Below are 20,992 nucleotides of genomic sequence, written 5' to 3' on the forward strand. Positions count from 1 at the left end.
ATTATTATTCCAGCCTGTGTATTACTTAATGTAACTTGTGCAGAATTGTAAAATGAAAACACAAACAACCAAAATATCATTGTATGTAATTTTATTCATCTCTGTAAAGGTATTGCTTAACGGTTGGATTAGATATTCATTCTTTAACTTTTCTTCTTCTTTTGTAAACTAAAATTATGCAATAAAAATTAAAAAAAAGAAAGAGAAAGGCTTCTTTGTATTGAGATGAGTTTGTCTCAAATTAGACCTAATATCAAGGAGATTACCCAACAAAAGCAAGTTCACACCTCTGAGTTTGTATACATAGTCCAGGGGTCCTTTACCTTTTTTAAAAAAACATACTTAAGGTACATATGTAAGAGCCTCATTTATAATTATATTTTGGGAATGATTCAACTTCTTATGTAGCTGTGTTGTTTAATATCTTATGAATGTCCCACGGTCATATTATAAAGTAATTGTGTTCTATGTTATAAATCAAGCACTGCTAGGAGTTATTTATTTTTGTTTTCCAATGTATTCCTTATCAATAAAAAATTTCTTGTGGCACAAGCAGATTTTTATTCTGAAAGCGTGGCTCAGAATCCCCCCACCCCCGAGAACCACTACTTTAGACTGACTAGAATCTTCCACCAGGCTCAGAAATAAGGACAAAATACTGCTGTCTCCTTGAAAGCAGACTTTAAGTGTTTTTAAACTTTGGTTGGATTGTGTCTTGTGTTTTGCAAACATGCTTTTAAATTCTCTCATGATTTTGAAGTGTTCAACTGTTGTTGCTTTAATGTTGTGCTGAAAGCTTGACCCTTGGGTAATATGATTTGACAAAGCTGAATAATGTAGTCAAAGAGAAATAAAAGCCAACTCTCCATAAAGCAGCTGCAATATATTTATTAGCATTAATTAATATATACATTACCATTTTTATATTATTTCTTTCTTTCTTTGTTTTTAAGTACCTCTTAGTGTGACATTTAATGCAACAATTAATGCTTATCCAAAACGGAAATAGAGTAAGAAAACATGGCTACTTAATAAGGGCCAAAGATTAGCAAACCCTTGGCTTCTATTTCAACACAGCAATTAACTCCAGCCAAGGATCTGGCTGTTACCTGATAGTCTGACCCTTCTACAATTTGAAAAACCAAGGTTTCTGAAGATTCTGAGTAACTATATAGTTACAAACCTACCTCAATACATCCTTTCTTCCACCCCCATCTCATTCCAGAAAATCTTTTTGTTTCAGCTTAATGACTTGAGCATCTACACGTTCGTTTTGAAGCATAATGCTATCAGCATTTTCCTGTCCCTTGCCGCTTATATTTATACCCAGTGAATACAGCAGGAGTAAGGAACCTGTGGCCTTCCAGATGTTGGACTCCAATTCCCATCAGCCCCACGCAGCAAGACCAACAGCCAGGGATGTTGGGAATTGTAGTCTTAACAACATCTGGAGGACCACAACTTCCCAACCCCGGATTTAAATGGTTTCTATAGATGGCCATGGACCACATGAACCATGGGCACCTATGGGCAGGGCTTCACAGCTATGCCTCTGAGGTTCCATTGGTTTTTTGATTAGGAAGAGTTTGTCACAGCTCTCCTAAAGCAGCAATTAAAATAAAAGAAAGTATATCAATGGGATGCGTTTATAGGCTTCAGCATAAAACCATTCTTATCTAGTATGCAAAATCCAACCATCTGGCAGAGTGATCAACAGAAGTCAATTCAGATTCTGGGTTGAAGCTCAATACATGCCTAATTTATACCCAGCAAGTCTTCTGGAAGATTTGGGGCAGCAGAGATAATTGTGATCAACCAAACCTCTACATCAAAGAAGCTAGGGACGACATTTCACTGCATACACTGCTATGTGGCTGAACCAGCACAGATCCAGGCAGTTACCATTAGGAATGATGTACTTACATGTTATTAAGTAAAACTGATAAATAAAAAGTTGATTTTTTAAAAAAAAAGGAATGGCATTGAAAACAACACAGAGAACCCTTTACAAAGAACTTCCTGGTCAAGACAGGGAAGGCAGTTCACAACAGTTTTAAAACACCCATGAAAAACAGGCTTAAAGTGTAAACAATGAAAATAAAGATACAACCTCACAAAGACCTCTACAATGGTAGAGATCCTGAGCATGATTTTTAAGAGTCACTTAATTCTGCACAAACAGAAATACAGAAATCATGTATAAACGGGGTGCATGCTCAATGAAAAACCCAACAGGTCAACATGATAAATGGCGCCCTGAGTTGATCAACAACTCACTTATGCACACCAGCCCCGTATCCGGACACAGATATTGGAACAGCTGTAGGAGGCCCACATCTACTGCAAGTTAAACTGGTCCAAGGATGAAGTTCCAAGTCACTTGGCTCAAGGTTCAAGGCACTAGATTTCTTCTCTTTTTAGCATCCCCTAACAGCAGCTCCAAAAAAACGACTCCAAAGGCAGCAGGCATGAAAAGGCACCTCAGCTAAGGCTCTGAGCTTCAGTCAGCTTCCTGATCAGGAAGAGCTTGTCACGACTCTCCTAAGGCAGTAATTGGGTGGTGGGATGGGGAATACAATAAGAAGAGTATTTAAAGTTCTCCTTCAATATAAAGTGCAAGTCCCCTACCAAGCAAGATCTAAACCAGAGCGGGGAGCCTATGGCCTCTCCAGATATTGCTGAACTCTTATCATCCCTGATCATTGATCAGGGGTCTGCAAACTTTTTCAGCAGAGGGCCAGTCCACTGTCCCTCAGACCTTGTAGGGGGCCGGACTATATTTTTTTGGGGGGGGGAATGAACGAATTCCCAAGCCCCACAAATAACCCAGAGATGCATTTTAAATAAAAGGACATATTCTACTCATGTTAAAAAAAGCTGATTCCTGGACCGTCGACGGGCCGGATTTAGAAGGCGATTGGCCTGGATCCGGCCCCGCCGACTTAGTTTGCCTACCCATGCCATTGATCATGCTGGCTGGGGCCAATGGGAGCTGGCATCCGAGAACATCCCTACCCTTAACCTAAGCAAAAGCACAGTGATTGAACAGCAGTTGGCTCTGAATAAAGAAATGCATGCATATATTTTCATTAAAAAAAACACTGTATACTGCAGCCCTTTACTCTGCAACATGCAAACTGGCAGAAACTTTGGGTGACATCTTCCCAGAGGTCAGCTGGTCAAGGACAACCTTCCACTTGCCTCAAAATTCCTGTTGCCACTCTTCAGCCTGTTACTCCTTAGAGACTTCAGTTTCTACTCCATTCATTATGATTTCCTGCCTTACTGAAGCCCAGAGAAGACTGTGGTAGGATACTTGCTCCATAATAATGCCACAGGCTAATCCAGCCTGGTGCCCTCCAAATGCTGGGACTACAGCTCCTATCACCCCTTGCCAGGACAGCTAATGGGAGTTGTAGTCCAACATCTAGAGGGCACCAGGTTGGCAAAGGCTGGTGTAAGCCTTGGACTCCATGGGCTGCAGCTTGCCTCTGTGGCTCTCTCTGAAGCCCAGAAATGTATTTCTAGCCGTCAAGATTGAAGCTAAAACAAAAACATGGTGCACGATTTTAAAGAGGCAGAATATGTAAAACACACCCGGGGGGGGGGGAGCAACCCTGCCAAACTCTTGCAGTGTTCACTGAATGATATTGGGGCCTAGGAGTTAATTACACAAAACAATGGCCTTGGTTGATATCCCATGTGAGTAATCTGTCCAAGGTATTAATTTGACATCATGTCCTATGATCCCACAACAAATATTGAACAGGTTTTTTAAAAAATGATGGCTCTCATCACACACTGCACTGTCAGGATAACTTGTGCATGCAGTATTTATGGAGGGGAGAGGAAGCACTGAATTAAAACTTACCATAACTAATTGTTCCCTGAGTTGATTAACAACTCGTTTATGTGCTCCAGCCAAGGCAATGAAATAAAACATAATTAGGCTGTAAAACAATGGAGAAACACAACCATCAGGACAGTTTAATACTGATGCAGGCCCAAGTTTTGTAAAACAGCATCCAGAAGATTGAGATACATACTAAATAATAGTAAGGATTCCCAAGCTACCAAATGCAGGAACAACTTCAACAAGACAGATGAAGAGCTCCTCGAGCCCAGTAATCTGTCTCCAATAGCAATTTAATGTTTATCATGGATGTTTAGGGTCATAAACTAACCAATGGCCTTTTTCTGCAACTGCCCTATACGAGCTCAAGCTCTTTGTCCGTCTAACTCAGTGTTGTCTTCTTTGACTTGGCAGCTGCTCTCCAGGGCTTCGTGCAGGGGGTCTTTCCCATCACCTGCCACCCAACCTTTTGAACTGGAGATGCCAAGGACTGAACCTGGGACCATCTGCATCCAAGGCATGAGCCCTACATCAACTACATTCTTCTTAGTATTTGAACAATGAAATCCATGAGAAGAGAGGCACTGCAGTGTCAAAAGACTGCTATAATTGAGGCTACATGTAAAGATCTAAAAGGCAGCAGGGCTGAGAAAGGGGACCAGTGCAGGCGGCCTTGGAGGTCTGATGTCAATCAAACTCAACAACAGAATCAGAGTTGGAAAGGATCTCAAAAGGTCTTTTAGTCCAACCCCCAGCCAATGTAGGGAATCCATGGCTACTGCATCCCTATCTAGCCCCTGCTTAGAAAACCCTAACCCAAGGAGTCTTTCACCCAAGTCTTTCCTTGCCAGTACAGGGCCAGTCAGCCCAGTGGCCTCCCAGTACAGGGCAGCTTCAAATGTACGTGGGACACTCAACCCTAGCAAAGGCTGCAACACTGTCCACGCTGCTTTCTCCACAGCAGATGCCTGCCAATGGTGACCTCAGCAACTGAAGCTAAACAAGGGAACAGTATTCTAAGCTTGAGAAGAGGAATGGCCTTGTTTTTTATTGAACTATAAGCTGCTCTCAGAGCCTTTGCCGCTGAAGAGCAGGGCAAAAATCCTTTAAATAAACAAAGGAACAGCAGTGACGTTAATAAAATAGTGCTTCCAGCACACAACTGCGGTATCATGCACGATGTAATAATACCAACGACAAAAACACTATACAGTGCTAAGAGGTCATCAGAGTTAGAGGGGGAAAGGGTGGCAGCTAGGCACATTATTAAGATACAGTAGAATTTTTTTACTTTTTTTTTTTTTTTTTTACAAATGTGCCTAACAATATCATATGGATAATATCATACTTGCAGAAACACCAGCAGTATGAACTGTTTCAACTAAATATCCAATGGTTGCTGATGCGTAGGCAGTGCTCGCCGTGCCCCTCCCCCAAATCTAGTTCATTTGAACATGATCCAATAGCTGCATACTAGGAACATTTTTTCTATTGACCCCAGACTACGCTGAAGAACAACATGGAAGAGATCAAGGCCAGCCTGGCCGGTACTCACCAGACAACCATAAAGAAAGGCACTGCAAATGCTTCCGACACAATGCCATTCAGAACCTTCTGCAATACTGGTGGAAAATGATGCGCCGTATGTTCTATGACATCCCACGAACGGTTAACATTCACAAAAGGCCCACATGCTTTTGAGGAGGGAATGCTGTTTAAGTGGGGAAGGAAGGACGCATGTGTAAGAAAATTACTATTAACTAAGCGTATTAGTCATTTTTTTAAATGCAAAAGTAACTCAAAATGACTTACAACAATGACTAAGTAACGGATACATTAAAACCAGCATAAAACTAAAACAATAAAATATAAAACTTGATCATATTTTTAAAAGACAGAACTAAAACATCCCACCCGCTGAAGAAGGCCACAAATAATTAAAAGCCAAAAGCCTGTCAGAAAAGGAATGCTTTTGCCTGGTGACTAAAGGTAATTAATAATGGCACCAGGTGAGCTTCCTTGGGGAGAGCATTCCACAAGCAGGGAGCCATCCTCCTGACCTCCCATAGAGGGGGGCGCATGGAGATGATGCTAGAAGGGTCTAAGTTGATTCATATGAAGCCCTACTCCAGTCTCCTCTGATATCAGGAACCCCCATTCAGAAGGCAGGTGTGTCCCCACACTCTGAAATGAGACAGCTAGCTACAGGGGAGAGCCTTTCTGCTTGGGAAGTCTCCCCCCAGGAAGGCTTATATGACACCTATAAAAATGTCTGTTAAGCACTAGGAAAATTCCTTTTTATTTTCCAAGGCTTTTTAGCTCAAATGGATTTTCCCCTGCCCATTTCTACTGTGAAATAAGCTGTCATCACAACTTAGGATTTTGAACAATGGCACATAAGTGGACTTGGATAGACCCAGGCAAAGCCCATTTTCCCCTCCCAGCTACACAGTAACAGAGGCAAATCTCTATTAAAAGGACTACCTACTGCGTCATGCTGAGTCCCAACGGAATGAAAGCTAGAATGAGGCCAATCAAGAGCACCACCAGGAAGAAAAAGTTGGAGCTGGACGCTCTGAAGGGCCGCGTTGAAGGCTTGCATGTATGCATCAGACTAATCTGGAGAGAAGAAAAGATCTCAGCCCAGGTACCAGAAGTTTGGGCTCCTGGAGAGGAACTAGTTTTGCATAGTGGGGAGGCACTTTGAGAAAAGAAGCAGGAAGGCCACACACACACACACACACACACACCAATCACCCGTCAGTAACTCCCAATGTCAGTTGAGCCAGCACCTTCTTGCATATCTGGGCTATCAAGTGGGACTCAGAGCTAACCATGAAGGGCCAGATTTTGCCCAGCAACGTCCAGTTGCAGATTCCTATTCTAGCCTGTAATCCTGTGGTCCCCAGACATCTTCCCCCAGACTTAAAACTGCCGACAGCCTCAACGGACCACTTAATGATTTTTCAGCCTAATGTGGTCATTGTGATGCACTGTGCTAGATGCTGTATGCTTTTTAATTGTATTTTTCTGTTCTTTCTTATGTTGTATGTTATTTTATTGCACAGAATTCAAATTGCAATACAATTAACACAGAGAGGGCCACAAGTTCCACCCCCTTCTGTACCTGACTGAAGAGAAACAAGGAATTTGCACAAGAGCAAAAATGGTTGTCCTGCAACTCCTCCCTTTACAAGTCGGGTGCAGGATGGAAATTATTAAAACTGTAGTTACAGATACAGTGGTACCTCTGGTTATGTACTTAATTCGTTCTGGAGGTCTGTTCTTAACCTGAAACTGTTCTTAACCTGAAGCACCACTTTAGCTAATGGGGCCTCCCGCTGCCGCTGCGCCGCCAGAGCACGATTTCTGTTCTTATCCCAAAGGAAAGTTCTTAACCTGAAGCGTTATTTCTGGGTTAGCGGAGTCTGTAACCTGAAGCGTATGTAACCCGAGGTACCACTGTACACTTAGGCAACAGTCAGCATTAAAAAAACCAGGTACCTTTTTAATGTAAAAGACGACAAAATATTTTACTGCTGCGATGGCAGGGAGAAGAGGACAATAGAAAGTCCCAATCCAACAGATTGTTTGCCCGTAAACAATTTCCAGCACGTTGTCAGGGATGGCAAACTCCTGCAGACCACACCACCGGAAGGCCTTATATGAGCAATAGGTAACCATCAACCTAAGAACAGTAATAAAAAAAGCCCTACTTTACGGTCCGGCAATAAAACTAAATGAACCTTTTCATCATTTATAAAAATAAAATATCAGAAACATAACTGCATTCTTAGCTAGCCAGGTAGTGCATGTGGGGTTGAGCAAATGTTGCCAGATTGGAAACAAAACAAAAATTATCTCCAAGGTTGCTCTTGAACCTAACCAGTGGCACCCTTATTGCCATGAGATTTGAGGCTGTTTCCCCCCCCCCCTATTGTCCCAAGTTCATACACACTTAGCATGAACGTGCAAGTTCCAAGAGTGAAGCTCATTGTCCCATTACTACTCCTAGGTTGTGCTGCTGCTGCAGCATGATGAGCTAAAGCTTTGGGTTCCCATGGTTCCCAGACCCTTCCCCTTCTTTCATGCCTGCCAGGCGATTAGAGGCATCCACTAATTGCAGTTCCCTGTGATGTTCAAACTCAGGCAACCGTGCTTTGTTTAAAGTAGCAATGGTTTCAGGACAAGCCAGGACCTGAAGCGACGGTTATGATTCTGGCTTTTCTTGCTGGCACAGCATTTCTCACAAACTACAGATACCCAAGTTTAGACATTACAGGAAACAACATTTTTAAAAAATAGATTAAAAAATGAAAGTGGTTGCTTTTGATCTCACTGAAGTTCATACTCACTTTCTTGGAAAGTCAATAAAGACTGTAATAGCAAATATTATGATGAAGTCAAAGATCATCAGCTTATACATTTCCTGGCCAACTCGAGATTCCCAGCACTGAAAGGAAAGAAAAAGGGTTTATCAAAATAAATTCAGCTGATTATTATGTTTTAAGATTATCATAAAACACCGCTGCATTGTCATCTCACTAAAACAAAATTCACAAAGCTAACGAATGTGGACAAATACAGCTATAAAGCTTTTCACTTTGCTGAGCAGCTCCTGCCAGGGTTCCTTTGGTTCCAAGAGGGGTTCAAGGACAGTCAATGGAAAGGGAGACCTTGTTTCACACATCTCATTTTAGTTCACATGTATATCTACTTACAGGGTAGAGCTGATAGTTGTATCCACAGGCCATGCATTTTGCATTAGTACAGGACCTGATTCGAGTCCACAGTGAGAACAAGAGAACACCAATGTTGGCCAGTCTCACAAAGACACACCTTCAAAACAGAGAATGGAAGGAACACACCAATGAGTTGTCCAATTTTTATACTACAGGGATTTTGCAATACCAGGGGTTTGATTACAGAAAAGCAATAGATATCCATGGGATCATTAAAATATGCAGCTTTTGGCATTCTAACGCAAAAGGTCAAGGAGAGGAAGCCAACTGGCTAAGGTGATTCCGCACAGAAATCTATAAAGCTTAGGGGAGGGATCCCTCCCTCCCATTTCATCAGTTTCAATCCATGATGGAATCTCATAGAATCTCCCCTCCTACTGGGCGCTTGATCCACCTCTTCCTTCCCCCACAGCCAATCCATGGTTTTAAAGCTGTTGCCATGATCTCTTAGAAGTGAGGAGTCAACATGCCAAAGTGTTCTGCTCTCTCACTTGCCCAGAGCAGCAGAGGTAACACTATTCTTTCTGTTCCTGCAAGTTGTCATCGGGGTGTGGCATGTTTGGTCACGCAACTCAATTTTGGAAGCAGCTATGAACCTAGAAGCACAAAGAGTGACCATCTGGCAACATACAATTAGAGAAGCCCAACCAGCCACAAGGCACTACCAGACCTAACAACACCAGAATAGGTGGCGGCACGCGCACAGAGTTGGAAAAGGTTCTATTTCGATATTGTGTTACGGAATCGAGCAGCGCAGGTGCTTACCTCATCAGCGTTAACCGGATTTCAAAGGCTGGTGAGTAGTCTTCAAATTTGATGAGAACTGAAAAAATTAACGGGGCAATAAAGTTGGCCATTGTAATCACCATAGAAGGTAAGTACTGTACTATGAGGTTATCCTCAAATCTCGGTTTGTGGTCCTGCATAGAGAGAAAGAAAGCAAAAGCAAAGGGAGGAGTTGTTTCTCTGGTTAGTTGCAGAACTCCTAAGAACGTAAGAGGGGCCAATGGCCCATCTAGTCCAGCATCCTGTTCTCACACCCACAGTGTCCAAGCAGATGCCCATGGGAAACTGGCAAGCAGAACCCAAGCACAAGAGCCCTCTCCCCTCCTGTGGCTTCCAGCAACTGGTATTCAGAAGCATTACTGTCTCAAAACATGGAGGCAGAGCACAGAAACTCGCAACTGAATCACTCGTCCAGACCTGTTTCCTGCTGATCTGATCTTACAGTAGCAACTACAGCTTCTTTCCCAGCAAATGGAAATACACTTGGTCCCTGATTCTTTAGTTTTGTCAGCTATTCCCTCTGCTGTGTACTTCTCTCTAACTGATAGCATCCCCATATCTACAGACACCAGCTGCAAAACTCCCATGAATGTACTTTTAAATTCCCCAAAGTGTCTGCCTCTTGTCTGCATGGGAAGGTGCGCAAATCCCAAGCTCATCAGCGTCACTTTCTGGCATCTTCGTTCCTCTCCACAACTGTTCTACTGCTAATTAACAGCTTGTCAGAGTTTAAACTGGACATTCTTATAAATTATCCAGTGAGGCACCATATTTGTAGTGAAATTACAACTACTTGGAAATGGTGACAGTTATTCCCATTGCTTGCCCTGCCTCTTTTATAAGAGATTTGCTTATAAAAATCTGCCATGCCACTTACATTGGAAATGTTTTCTTGTGAGTAGACTGTTGCTCTATAGATAGAATAAAAGCAAGCTGACAAAACAGCTAGGACAATGCAGTTTAGGAATATTCTCAAGCAATAGATGCGTATTTTCTCTCTGGTGGTCCTTTCTGCTACCTTCTGCCTTAGTCTCTCTTCCTCCAAGTCAGTCTGTAAACAGAAATTCATTCACCAATGATATTTTTAAAAACTAAACCCCAACTTTGGTCAAATGATCCCCAAGGAGGCTAACAACAGATTAGCAACATTCTTTATTATTCTTATTACTAAACATGTTACCTACCCTTCCTGAGGAAAGTTCCAGGGCAGCTTACAACCATTTTAAATTCAGAATTAAAAACAGCATTTAACTCTTCTCAGCAGCCAAGTGTGGTGCTGGAGACATTCTGCTGAAGCCTCTCATCCACTTCTGCTATATTGCTATTTATTCTACACCCACTTTCCTGGGAGTAAGCCCCACTGAACACAGAAGGCTCAGACAGGCTTACACAGTAAGAGTAGTTTCTCAGTTTTTCTTACATGTTGTTTATGCTATGATTCACTAACCGCTATTTATTTACATTTCTCTCTCACTTTAATTGAGGTATTAAGGGTATTATGACACACAGCCCAGTTTGACAAAGAACATATAATTATAGAATTGTAGGTAGGGACAACAAGAGTCATTTAGTCCAACCCTCTTCAATGCATGAAGCACATGGGGTTTTTTGGGGGGGGGGGTGGAAATACACACAAGCCCCCTGCAAGAAAAATTTGCAATATAGAGTTCTGCTTCTCAAGATTCTGGCCACTCCATTTCATTTGTTCTATCCACACCTGGTTTCCCACCCACACCTCCACAAGTCAGACAGTATTCCATGGTTACTGAGCATTCTCCACTGGTCTGTTTTGCCCCCTACCCTCCCTAAAAGTATTTTTCCCTTTTTTGCAATTCTGCAAACCTTGGGAGTTCCCCAGATCTGCTACTGCCTCCCTCTGGTGTTTAGGTAGTACTGTCTGGGGTACATTTGCAATGGCAAGTCACAGCCTGAACATTAGAAAGAGACGGAATGGTATACTCACTTTAAGCTCATAATGTAAGCTGCTATGCTTGAGCCGTGCAGCATTTACATCTGTAATACAGAAATCCCAGCCAGCAAATATTTTGTTGCAGTAACTCTGAAACTGATCGTCGTTGCGTACCAAGCTTTGTTTGAATCCATCAACAGATCTGGAAAAAGCATCCCCGAAAAATGAAATGTTCGATTAGCAACTTAATGATTTTCATTTTTGTACGAGTACATGGAAGAGTATACTCATTCACAGCCAGATCCTACCCATGGACACTCAGAATTAAGTGCTGCTAAATTCAATTGAATTTCCTCCAAAGTAACTCTGCATAGGATTACACTATTAGGGGACGAAACAGATGAATAGCATTTCATGATTCTCCTGTTGCTCTACTGTATAGCTTCAGCTGAAAACAAAATATTTCTAAATGTTTGACTATCTACCTATCTATAAACACTCCCTAGAATTATTATCAATTTGATTTATTCCCTGCCCTTCACCCCAAGGTTCCAGGGCGGGTCACAACAATTAAAAATACATTAAAAACACTTTTAACAAATTACAATCAGAAGATTAGGGTGGGTCCCAATATATATCAAGTGCCAAAGCCCAGGGTAGAGATGTGCATCTTGAGAATGTCAGGGAGAAAGCAAGTATACAGGGCTTTTTAAAGTTGGGGGAGCACTGAAATATTCAGTACCCACCCCCCAGAAGTCTCTAGTGGTACAATCCAGCATCAGTTTCTATGAAAGAATTTACTGATCACAAGGCAAAGCTCTTACTTGCCAAAGTTCTCCTGCAACAGCAGCCATGAATGCAATCAGGGCCAGCCCGAGGGTAACCAAAAAATGTCGGGGGCCCCCTCACCATGAGAGAAGAAGGGGGGTGAGTGAAGATCCACATGAGGAGCAAGGGAGGAATAAAGATCTACATCGGGACCTGCTGCCCCTGTGGATCCTGATCCCTGAAGCAGTCGCCTCATTTTGCCTCAAGGGTGGGCAGGCCCCGAGTACAACCCTACACACTCTTACTAGGAAGCAAATCCCGTTGAACTCAAGCAGAAAAGACCTTTGCAAACCTACAAAAGGCACTACTAGACAACACAGGGAAGCTCCTTGCCTGTTTTACTACCCACGTCATTTTCAGCCCAATAGTAGTAGTAGTAGTAGTAATAATAATAATAATAATAATAATAATAATACTCTGGGCGGCTTCCAACAAAACATTAAAATACAATAATTCATCAGATATTAAAAGCTTCCTTAAACAGGGCTGCCTTCAGATGTCTTATAAAAGTCAGGTAGTTGCTTATTTCCTTGACATCTGATGGGAGGGTGTTCCACAGGGTGGGGGCCACTACCGAGAAGGTCCTCTGCCTGGTTCCCTGTAACTTTGCTTCTCGCAGTATTCCTGACCTATCAGATGGCACTTCCTCCTGGGGCCTTTAGCACTGCTGCTTCTCAAGAGGGAAGGGCCGCCCACCTTCCTGACCAGACTGGCAGAGCAAGGACCTCCTCAAACCCCTCTAAGGTTTTTTTTAAGGAACTGTGCCTGCGGCGTAAATAAAGGATAACTAAAGTATGTTGAACATTAACCATAGTGACAGGAGAAAAGATCACAAAGAAAGAGAAATGCAGGCGAAAGACCCAAATGGGCCATTGCAGCACACACTTCAAACTAGCTTTACCTTTTCACGATCCAGAGAAAGCTTAATGAAAGGTAAGCCAGCGTGGTCAGCAAATAGGCAAGCGGCACGTGGTATTTCAGCAGGCCAAAACAGATGGTGTCTACTGTGTAATAGCCATAAAAGAGACTAGTCATTTCCAGAAAGCCCTGCGAGAATTTAGCACAGAAGAAAGTTACTACATAGAAGCACACAACGGTTTACAGACATGCTCTGGAGTCTTTGCCAAGTGCCAAAAGCAGCTATTTGAAAACAAATGGTGTTGCAACTCCAATAAAGCTCTTTACCTATAAGGAAAAGCCCACATCTGTGTAAATCAAGATAAACTAGAAGAGTCTCAAAGGGTGGTATCCAATGAAGTAGCTCTATTGGCACAAGCATTTCCATTTGCACAACAGAACTTCCCCTACCTCTCCTCAAACTCCCCTCATGCCCTCCTTGGAGGGCTGGGGAAATCCCCAACATAGAGGAACATGGGGGAAGGCCAAGTAGAGGGAAGGAGAAGTTCCATTGCGCAGTCCGAGGTCCTTGCATTAAGGAAACCACTTCATTGGATGCCATCCTATGTAGTACAGCTGTCCTGTAAAAGGGAGAGAGGCAAGGACCATATACACTGCCCTAAGGTTTCTGGAGGAAAACTCTTCCAGGGGAGTAATTTTTTTAATGTAACAATTAAATACAACAATTTTACAATGCTACAGCTAGAAGGACAAGAAACTTAAAATTAAAGTAGGGGTTCTCAGGATGCAAAGTTATGCATTCAGTAATGTATGTCACATCCACACTATGGATGCATTCGGAAAAACAATAAACCAATACATGCAAAGGCTTCAGGCACCTGCAAGCAGTGGCTCTGCACGAGTGAGTGAGCAAGCGGCAAGGCTGCATTGAATGGGATAAATCCTTACCTGTCAAAGTAAAGGGAACTATGTTTAATGGGTTCTAAGGAAGCCAAAATACAAGGCGATGGACCAAAGCTGGTTTAACAGGAAGCAATGGGCCAGTGTTTACATGGCATTGTACAGCTACATACACACCATACACTTAAAGCACATTTCCCCTCCACCCCCAAAGAATCCAGAGAATGGCAGTTTACGCCTTGCCGATCTAAAATTCCCAGCACCCTTAACAAAACTACAGTTCCCAGGATTCATTGAGGGGGGCGAATTGACTTTAACTGTACAGCGTGTACGCAACCTGAGAGTCTCTAGAGATTTACCCTGCCCAATGCAGCCTTACCATTTTGCCCAGAAGGTGGAGGGAGGGAGGGGGCTTTCTACCTTCTAATGAAACCGTCTGCTTTTTTTTTAATCTGCTTCTTTGGATTTAGCAATTTATGTCCAATTACTTACTGTGCCAGTCAGCAGGTCTATAACGTAACTGTAGAAGTAAATAAGTCCCTTGGTACCACTGACAACATAAACTGTGCAGTGGTGCTCTGTAGATAAGAGATCAAAAGAAAATAAATTGAACAGGAGGAGTGAAAACAGCCAAATGCTCGTCAGCTTTGTCTGTACTTGCGAACAGAAAACAGGTTAGTAGGAAGAGTGTGTTACCTATGCTCTTCAGGGGAAGTTGAACGTAGCTGCCATTGACCGTTCCATGTTTGTAAAAGGCACTAGGAAGGGTGATAAAGGTGAACACAAGGAGAAAGATCACAACGTTCAGGATCACGAGGAATCGTAGAAAGGAAAAGTAAGACTGGATCCCAGTGCCAAACTTCCCTATGAAAAGAAATATTTAATTTATGAATGAACACATTAACTGTTAATGTAAAACAGTGGGTGCACATGATGCAACCACCTTGCTGGAGGAAAAGGTTTGGGCCTGGTTGGAAGACCCCCCAAGTACCCTGCCTCAAGTTCAATGGTGGAAGAAAGGTGGGCCCTTTGAATGGCGTCAGTTTGCGCACAATACTAAGCCAAACCATGGCTTAGTGCGAATGTACTGCCTCCCGAGGAGCAGGTTATAACCACTTGGTTCCTTCACAGGCTTTTTAGCTCAGCACAGCAGCTAAGGTTTGGCTCATCATATTGTCCAAACCTGGAATTGTGGTCAAGATTTCTGCTCCTTAACTATGACAAACTTTGGTGACAGATCACGGTTAATCAGGAGAAACTTTAAGCACAATCCCAGGTTTGTACAACACGCTAAACCTCTTCAGTGGTAGCCCGCTCAGCTGTGGAACGCTCTTCCAAAGTTGCCTTGTCTGTCACCATCACTGGAATCTTTCCTTTGCCAGGCAAAGACACTTTTATTTTCCCCAAGCATTTCCCCCCCATCACTGTTCCCTCCATCATGAGATTCTGAGGGTGGTTGGTTATCTTCCCTCCACCCACCACTTCAAAAGTACACAGAGATAAAGGAGGAAGTTGAAGCAATGACATTTACTCTCACATCTTCTTTTCAAGGCTCAGATCACCTGAACATCTGAACAGCTGCCTCATCCTGCAGTTTTGGGGTGGGTGACTTGTGACACATTTGTCTGTCTGTGAACACTTAGTGCATTCTTTTTAAAACTGGCTTATTTAAATGCGTTGTACTTTTGGTGTTATTGTTTTAAGCCAAGTAAGTTACTGTAAAGGCAGAGAGCTGAAAAAGGAAGGAACCAGGAGAGAACCTGTGTTGTATGTTCCGCAGAAGCTGCTGTTTCTGCACTATCTTCAAAGGCAGCCTCAGTATATAACACATTGCAGTAATCTAAACTAGAGGTTTTTTGTATTTTTATGTTTAATTTGTTTTTGGATTTTAGCTGTGTCTTATTTACAATTACATTTGTGCAATTTCTTTGTGGAGAGTTTCTCAAGTCAACCAGTTTATAAATCCACTAAATAACTGAATAATAGATGTGAAAAAGACAATGAAAATAAGGAGCAAAATCAAGCAGCATACAAATTAATAAAGAACATACCCTCAATACTGCGGATGTCATGTCCCCAAAGTTCAAAGTAAGATGACAGTTCTCTGGTATCCTCTACAATTTTTTTCCATGATTTGCTACTTATCTGCCTCCACTGATGCCAACCTGACAGGTATCTTATGTTAGCCACCTGAATTTCCCTGGTTAGATAATATGAATTAACATAACAAGATTATTGGGGTTTTCATTTCAGAACTGGTGAAAATGCAGGATTAATTTTTTTAAAAAAACCAACTGCACATGATGCATCCCAAAGCAATTTACAATATTACGTACATATAAAAACAGTTAAAACAATGGAATATATAAAAAGCAATTTAAGAAAAATAATTTCAAATATAAAAAGCTTAAAACACCACCACATACATAAAATCAATTCAAATCCAAGACAGACGCCAACTAGGATATTTTATTTAAATCTTATTTTTTACTTAAATATTTATAATATAAATTATATTCATAAAGTATATCAAAGCAGCTTACAACATACACAATGTAATAAAATCAGTCCATAAATATCCATAAAATGTAATTAAAAACACCAATAAAACATCAGAAGATCCTGATTTCCACAATAAAATCCAAAACAGCACAGATTTTTGTTAAATGACACACTCAATTCACCTAGTTAAATGGAGAGCTAAAATCAGCTCAGGAGTGCAACATAGTCATGATAAAAGCAGAGTAAGAAATATCAGCATCAGTCTTACATAAGGCTAATTCAAAAGGATGTTTAAACATCAGAAAAGCCTTTGCCTGATGCCAAAAAGATATCAACTAAGGTGTGACTGGAATCAATCTAGGGAGAACATTCCATAAATTGTGGGAGTGGGGACACCACTGAAAAGGCCCTGTCCTTTGGAGCTACTCTGCAAACCTCAATGGAAGCCATTCTCCAAGGGCTAACTCAGTGATCTTAGGGCCTATGGCATTTCTTTACAGATACTGAGTCCCAGGCCATGTAGGACTTTATAGATTAAAAAAAAGCACTTTGCATTGGTGCAGGAAACCAATAAGAAGGCAGTGAAGATGAGAAAGAATCTGGAAATTCATTCATAGTGCCTGGTCCTGATGAGTACACTTCTGCTGTCGCATTTCATGCTAGCTGAAGTTTTCAAACTGCCTTCAAAGGGCAGCCAAATGTCTAGGAAGGGCCATAGTTTGGTGGTAGAGCATCTGCTTTGCATACAGAAGGTCCCAAATTCAATCCCCAGGTAGGGTTAGGAGACACTCCTGCCCAAAACCCTGAGAGAACCCCTGCCAGTCAGTGTAGACAATACTGAGCTAGATGAACCAATGGCATGACTCAATGTAAGTAAGCTCTCTCTGCTCCTTTTAACACACTGCAGTATTGAACCTGAAACTCCATTCCTATCTTTCTCAATACTAAAGCTCTTCACATGTCTAGGCTGTCTTGTGTCTCCCCATTTCCTTCAATTAACAATTGTTTATTTATCTTCCACTTTCTAAGCAGCAATTAACTAAGGATGACAGTTCCTGAAATTAATGTTCACTCAGTAGAAATGCCCCTTCAGTTTGCTTTGCTCTTGAACAGAATTAAGATGCATTATTAAATAGACCTGGTGTCAGTTACTATAGTCTCATACGTCAATTTTGTGTTTTGCTTAAAAAAAAAAGTGGGGGGCACATAGCCTCCCGTTTCTTTCAGATCAGATGAAATTGCTAATAAACCAGTTGAAGTCTGCGGTGCAAATATGCCTGCATGTGCACTACATTCGCTGGAAAGGATCACTGCTCCCTCTTATAGATTTACCAGGCACCCATTTATCAGGTGCCGCTATAGCAAGTGATTGGGGAAGCTGCACCTGCAAAATTCTGTCATGACACATTGTTCCCACCAGTTCAGGGTCAAGCTGAAAGATCAAGGCAAAGTATAGGCACATGGAGCATAATTTGTAAGCAAGACTGTACAAAATATTTGCTGCTTATATGGAGAACAAGTTAAAAGTCCCTTAGCTAACAATTTCCATGCCTGTTGGACCATGAGTGAGAACTGTGAATGGCCATTGCCTATATCATAAACTGAAAGGGGGTTATACTTTTGGAATTAATTTTTCATCTTAGCACAAAGATTTGGATTCTTTTACTTATGTCATCTTAACCTAAGTTCCTTGAACATGGACCAATGCTTAGGAGCATGGTGGAGGCAAAATGACTTACTGCCATTTAGAAACAATTTTAGAAATTAATAAAATCCATTTCCCAGAAGCAATTTTTACCCAGAAATGGATCTCACTACCACAACTACTATACAGCTTAAAGAGTTTCTCTCTCTAACCTTAATCTTCTCTTCTCTGCAATAGTTAAGGCATATTCTCTCAGCGGCTGCACAGAGCCTGGGCTTCCTGGTCCAACCCTTTCTATGAGACTGCTGGTCTCACCAGAAGCTGTCCGTGCTAAACTGCGGTAGTCCCGCAATCCTCCAGCTGAAGCTGAAGTTCTCCTCCTCAACATAGACTGGTAACTGGGTAGTTCTTGCAGAAAGGCAACAGTTGGTGCTACATACTGTGAGTCAAGGAGGAAAACCTCTGCAAAAAGAAAAGGGGGGGAAAGGTTAACAAATTAGCTCGCAAGCTCAGTTGGTTAAAGCATGGTGGTTTCAGGTTTGGTCAGCTGGACAGCTGCATATGCCTGCATTGCAGGGGTTTAGACTAGATGATCCACCATGGAGGCAGGGGTAGTGTCGGAAATGAAATGTGCCATGTTCCCATGTACAATATACAGTATCTGCACTACTAACGCCTGGTTTGCATTGCATAGTAGGCATCCTTAACCATGACCTGTAATCAGTGCTTTTTTCCTTAAAAAAATGTTTAGGGGTACTCTCATTTTCCTACTCATACTGAAATACTGCCCCTCAATGCGGCCAAACTTAGATTCACAAAACATTTAGGGGTATGTGTACCCCTGCGTACCCCCAGAAAAAAGCACTGCCTGTAATCATAGGAAAACCTTGGCTACAGATTGTGATTAAGGATAAGATACTTTAACCATGATGCAGAGTTCAGATGACACAGTAAGGCAGATTTTGGCTTGCCTGTTGCAATGCACTGACTGAAAAGCCCAGGCAGCAGGAATCTCATTGGGAGCCAGCAAGTCCGGGTAAACCATGGTTCACCACGTGAACAATGCCGTTGTTTGTGGACTAATTTAGATGCAGTGGAACCTTGGTTGTCGAACGTAATCCGTTCTGGAAGACCGTTCGACTTCCAAAGTGTTCAACAACCGAGGCGCATTGGGCTGTCAGCAAGTTCAATGGGGAAATTGAGAAAAGTGCCTTGGAAACAGTTCGACTTCCGAGCCGCGTTCAAAAATGGAAGCAATTACTTCCAGGTTTTCAGGTTCCGAATCGTTCAGCTTCTGACACACTCGAAAACCGAGGTTCCACTATATCACTAAATTAATTCATAGCCACTATGCCATTATTAAATTAACATTGATATCACTCCTTTTAATGCTGTCAATACCATATGCTGTTCTTCTTATTATTATTCATTAAATTTGTATACTGTCCTATACCTGCAGGTCTCAGCGTGGTTCACAAGATAAAAATAACAATATAAAAACACAAAATACATAAAAATAATAAAGTCCAACCCAATAATTCCCCCCTCCCCAGCACATTATAAAAGGGCATTGGTTATGTTTTAAACTTCTGGTTATGAGCTCTCTCTGAGCCCCAGGTATTGGCCCCAAAGGAGGAAGCTAAAAATGATCACATAATTAAATTAAACCATTTCACAAACTTCTAGCCAACAGAGCTTTACACAGTGACAAATAAACCAAAGTTTCTCTACGGTACCCACTCAGACCTCTTCACGATTACTCGAACGACAAAACCCGCAAGCACCCAACATTTTGCTTATTTTGAACCCCTTTAAGAGCACAAATTCGCTCTAACGGAAGCATTTTCTTTAAAAAAAAAAAAAAAAAGCTTCCCGCAGAGTCGCAACATGATCCCGGAGCAGGTTTACTCAGAAGCAACGCCCAGGTGACCTCAGCGGGCTGCATAACACTCCGAACCTAACTCAGCGGCGACCCATTGAAAATGAAAGGGCCGAAATTAGTCGTGCCTGTTCATCTTAACCTTTTGAGCAAAGGCTAGCATTGGCTGCATCCCACGGCTAACTCCGGCCCATTAATAAAAATTTTAAAAGGGCCTACTCGGAGCATGATCAACAGGGGAATAGAACCCCGTGGGATTTATTTACTCCCCAAGAAAGCAAACTTTACGAGTTGCAACCTGCAAAAGGCGAGATACGGGGACTCGGTTCACTTGAGAAAGAGTTGGAGCAAACGAGGAGCAGCACCCATCTCTTCCCCGCCACCCCTTTCGCATCCACGACGCCCCAAAGTGCCTCACCGGGCCCACACCCGTCGTTGTCCGGGAGTAAAAAACAAAACAAAACCCAAACCCGCGCTGTTCAACGGAACTTTCTCCCAAGTAAGACACCAAAGAAGCCGGCAACGACGTCCCCATCCCGCCCTCGACCCACCGTTGCTCCCCCAGCCGGCGCTGTCCCGCCTCGCGGCGCCCTGCAGCTGCTCGTCCATGCTGGCCGTCGGGCGGCCTCTCGCCGTCGTCGCAAACAAAGCCCTCCGCCTTCCTCAGGAGAGGCGCCGCCGCCGCCGCTGCTGCAGCCCAGTCCTGGCCGGGTTGTTTCCGGCCCTCTCCGGGGGAGCCAATGGAAGCGAGCTCGGCTGCTGGCTGGGCCGGATATTATTGTTGTGAGGGGCGGCCGGCGGGGAGCGGCCTCAGCGCCTCGTGGTGCCGCCGCCCGAAACTCACGTTCGTTTGTTTCGAGTTGTTGCTCACGCTTGAGGCTCTTCTCCCTTTTCATTTTGAAAGTTTTAGGTACTAGAAGTCACACACACACACACACACACAACTGGCGCTGCCTTCCAAGATAATCATGACTCCATTAACATTATACAGAGCAATTATAATAACCCACCGGACTCTTCAGCAGCCTCAGGAGCCTCATATAGACACTGGAGAGACCTGTCAGGAGTAAAACATGAATGGATGGTGTCA

The 20,992-nt window shown here is 42.7% G+C and overlaps 1 protein-coding gene across 1 annotated transcript; it reads right to left on the reverse strand.

Annotated features, from left to right (window-relative positions):
• Nucleotides 1-1,969: 1,969 nt before the first annotated feature.
• TMC7 (transmembrane channel like 7) lies at nucleotides 1,970-20,584 on the reverse strand. Its single transcript, XM_033166726.1, has 16 exons — nucleotides 20,454-20,584; nucleotides 18,236-18,485; nucleotides 15,928-16,076; nucleotides 14,573-14,740; nucleotides 14,369-14,454; nucleotides 13,020-13,165; nucleotides 11,345-11,492; nucleotides 10,259-10,432; nucleotides 9,361-9,515; nucleotides 8,575-8,692; nucleotides 8,209-8,306; nucleotides 7,358-7,541; nucleotides 6,342-6,472; nucleotides 5,409-5,564; nucleotides 3,872-3,950; nucleotides 1,970-2,541 (listed from the first exon to the last, which is right to left on the reverse strand). The coding sequence occupies exons 1-16, from the start codon at nucleotides 20,509-20,511 to the stop codon at nucleotides 2,482-2,484; spliced, it is 2,160 nt and encodes a 719-aa protein (XP_033022617.1). The 5' UTR covers nucleotides 20,512-20,584; the 3' UTR covers nucleotides 1,970-2,481.
• Between the last annotated feature and the right edge of the window lie 408 nt (nucleotides 20,585-20,992).

Source organism: Lacerta agilis, chromosome 13 (assembly GCF_009819535.1).
Source record: "Lacerta agilis isolate rLacAgi1 chromosome 13, rLacAgi1.pri, whole genome shotgun sequence".
Classification (NCBI taxonomy): Eukaryota; Metazoa; Chordata; class Lepidosauria; order Squamata; family Lacertidae; genus Lacerta; species Lacerta agilis.

Bases quoted from the DNA above. Each gene is read 5' to 3' on its own strand.
- TMC7 (XM_033166726.1), bottom strand. From the start codon at position 20,511: ATGGACGAGCAGCTGCAGGGCGCCGCGAGGCGGGACAGCGCCGGCTGG. The intron at 9,516-10,258 runs GTAAGTGGCATG...CTCTCTATGCAG, and splicing joins CACAAGAAAACATTTCCAAT to GACCACAAACCGAGATTTGA. The intron at 6,473-7,357 runs GTACCTGGTTTT...TCTTCTCTCCAG, and splicing joins TCGTCTTTTACATTAAAAAG to ATTAGTCTGATGCATACATG.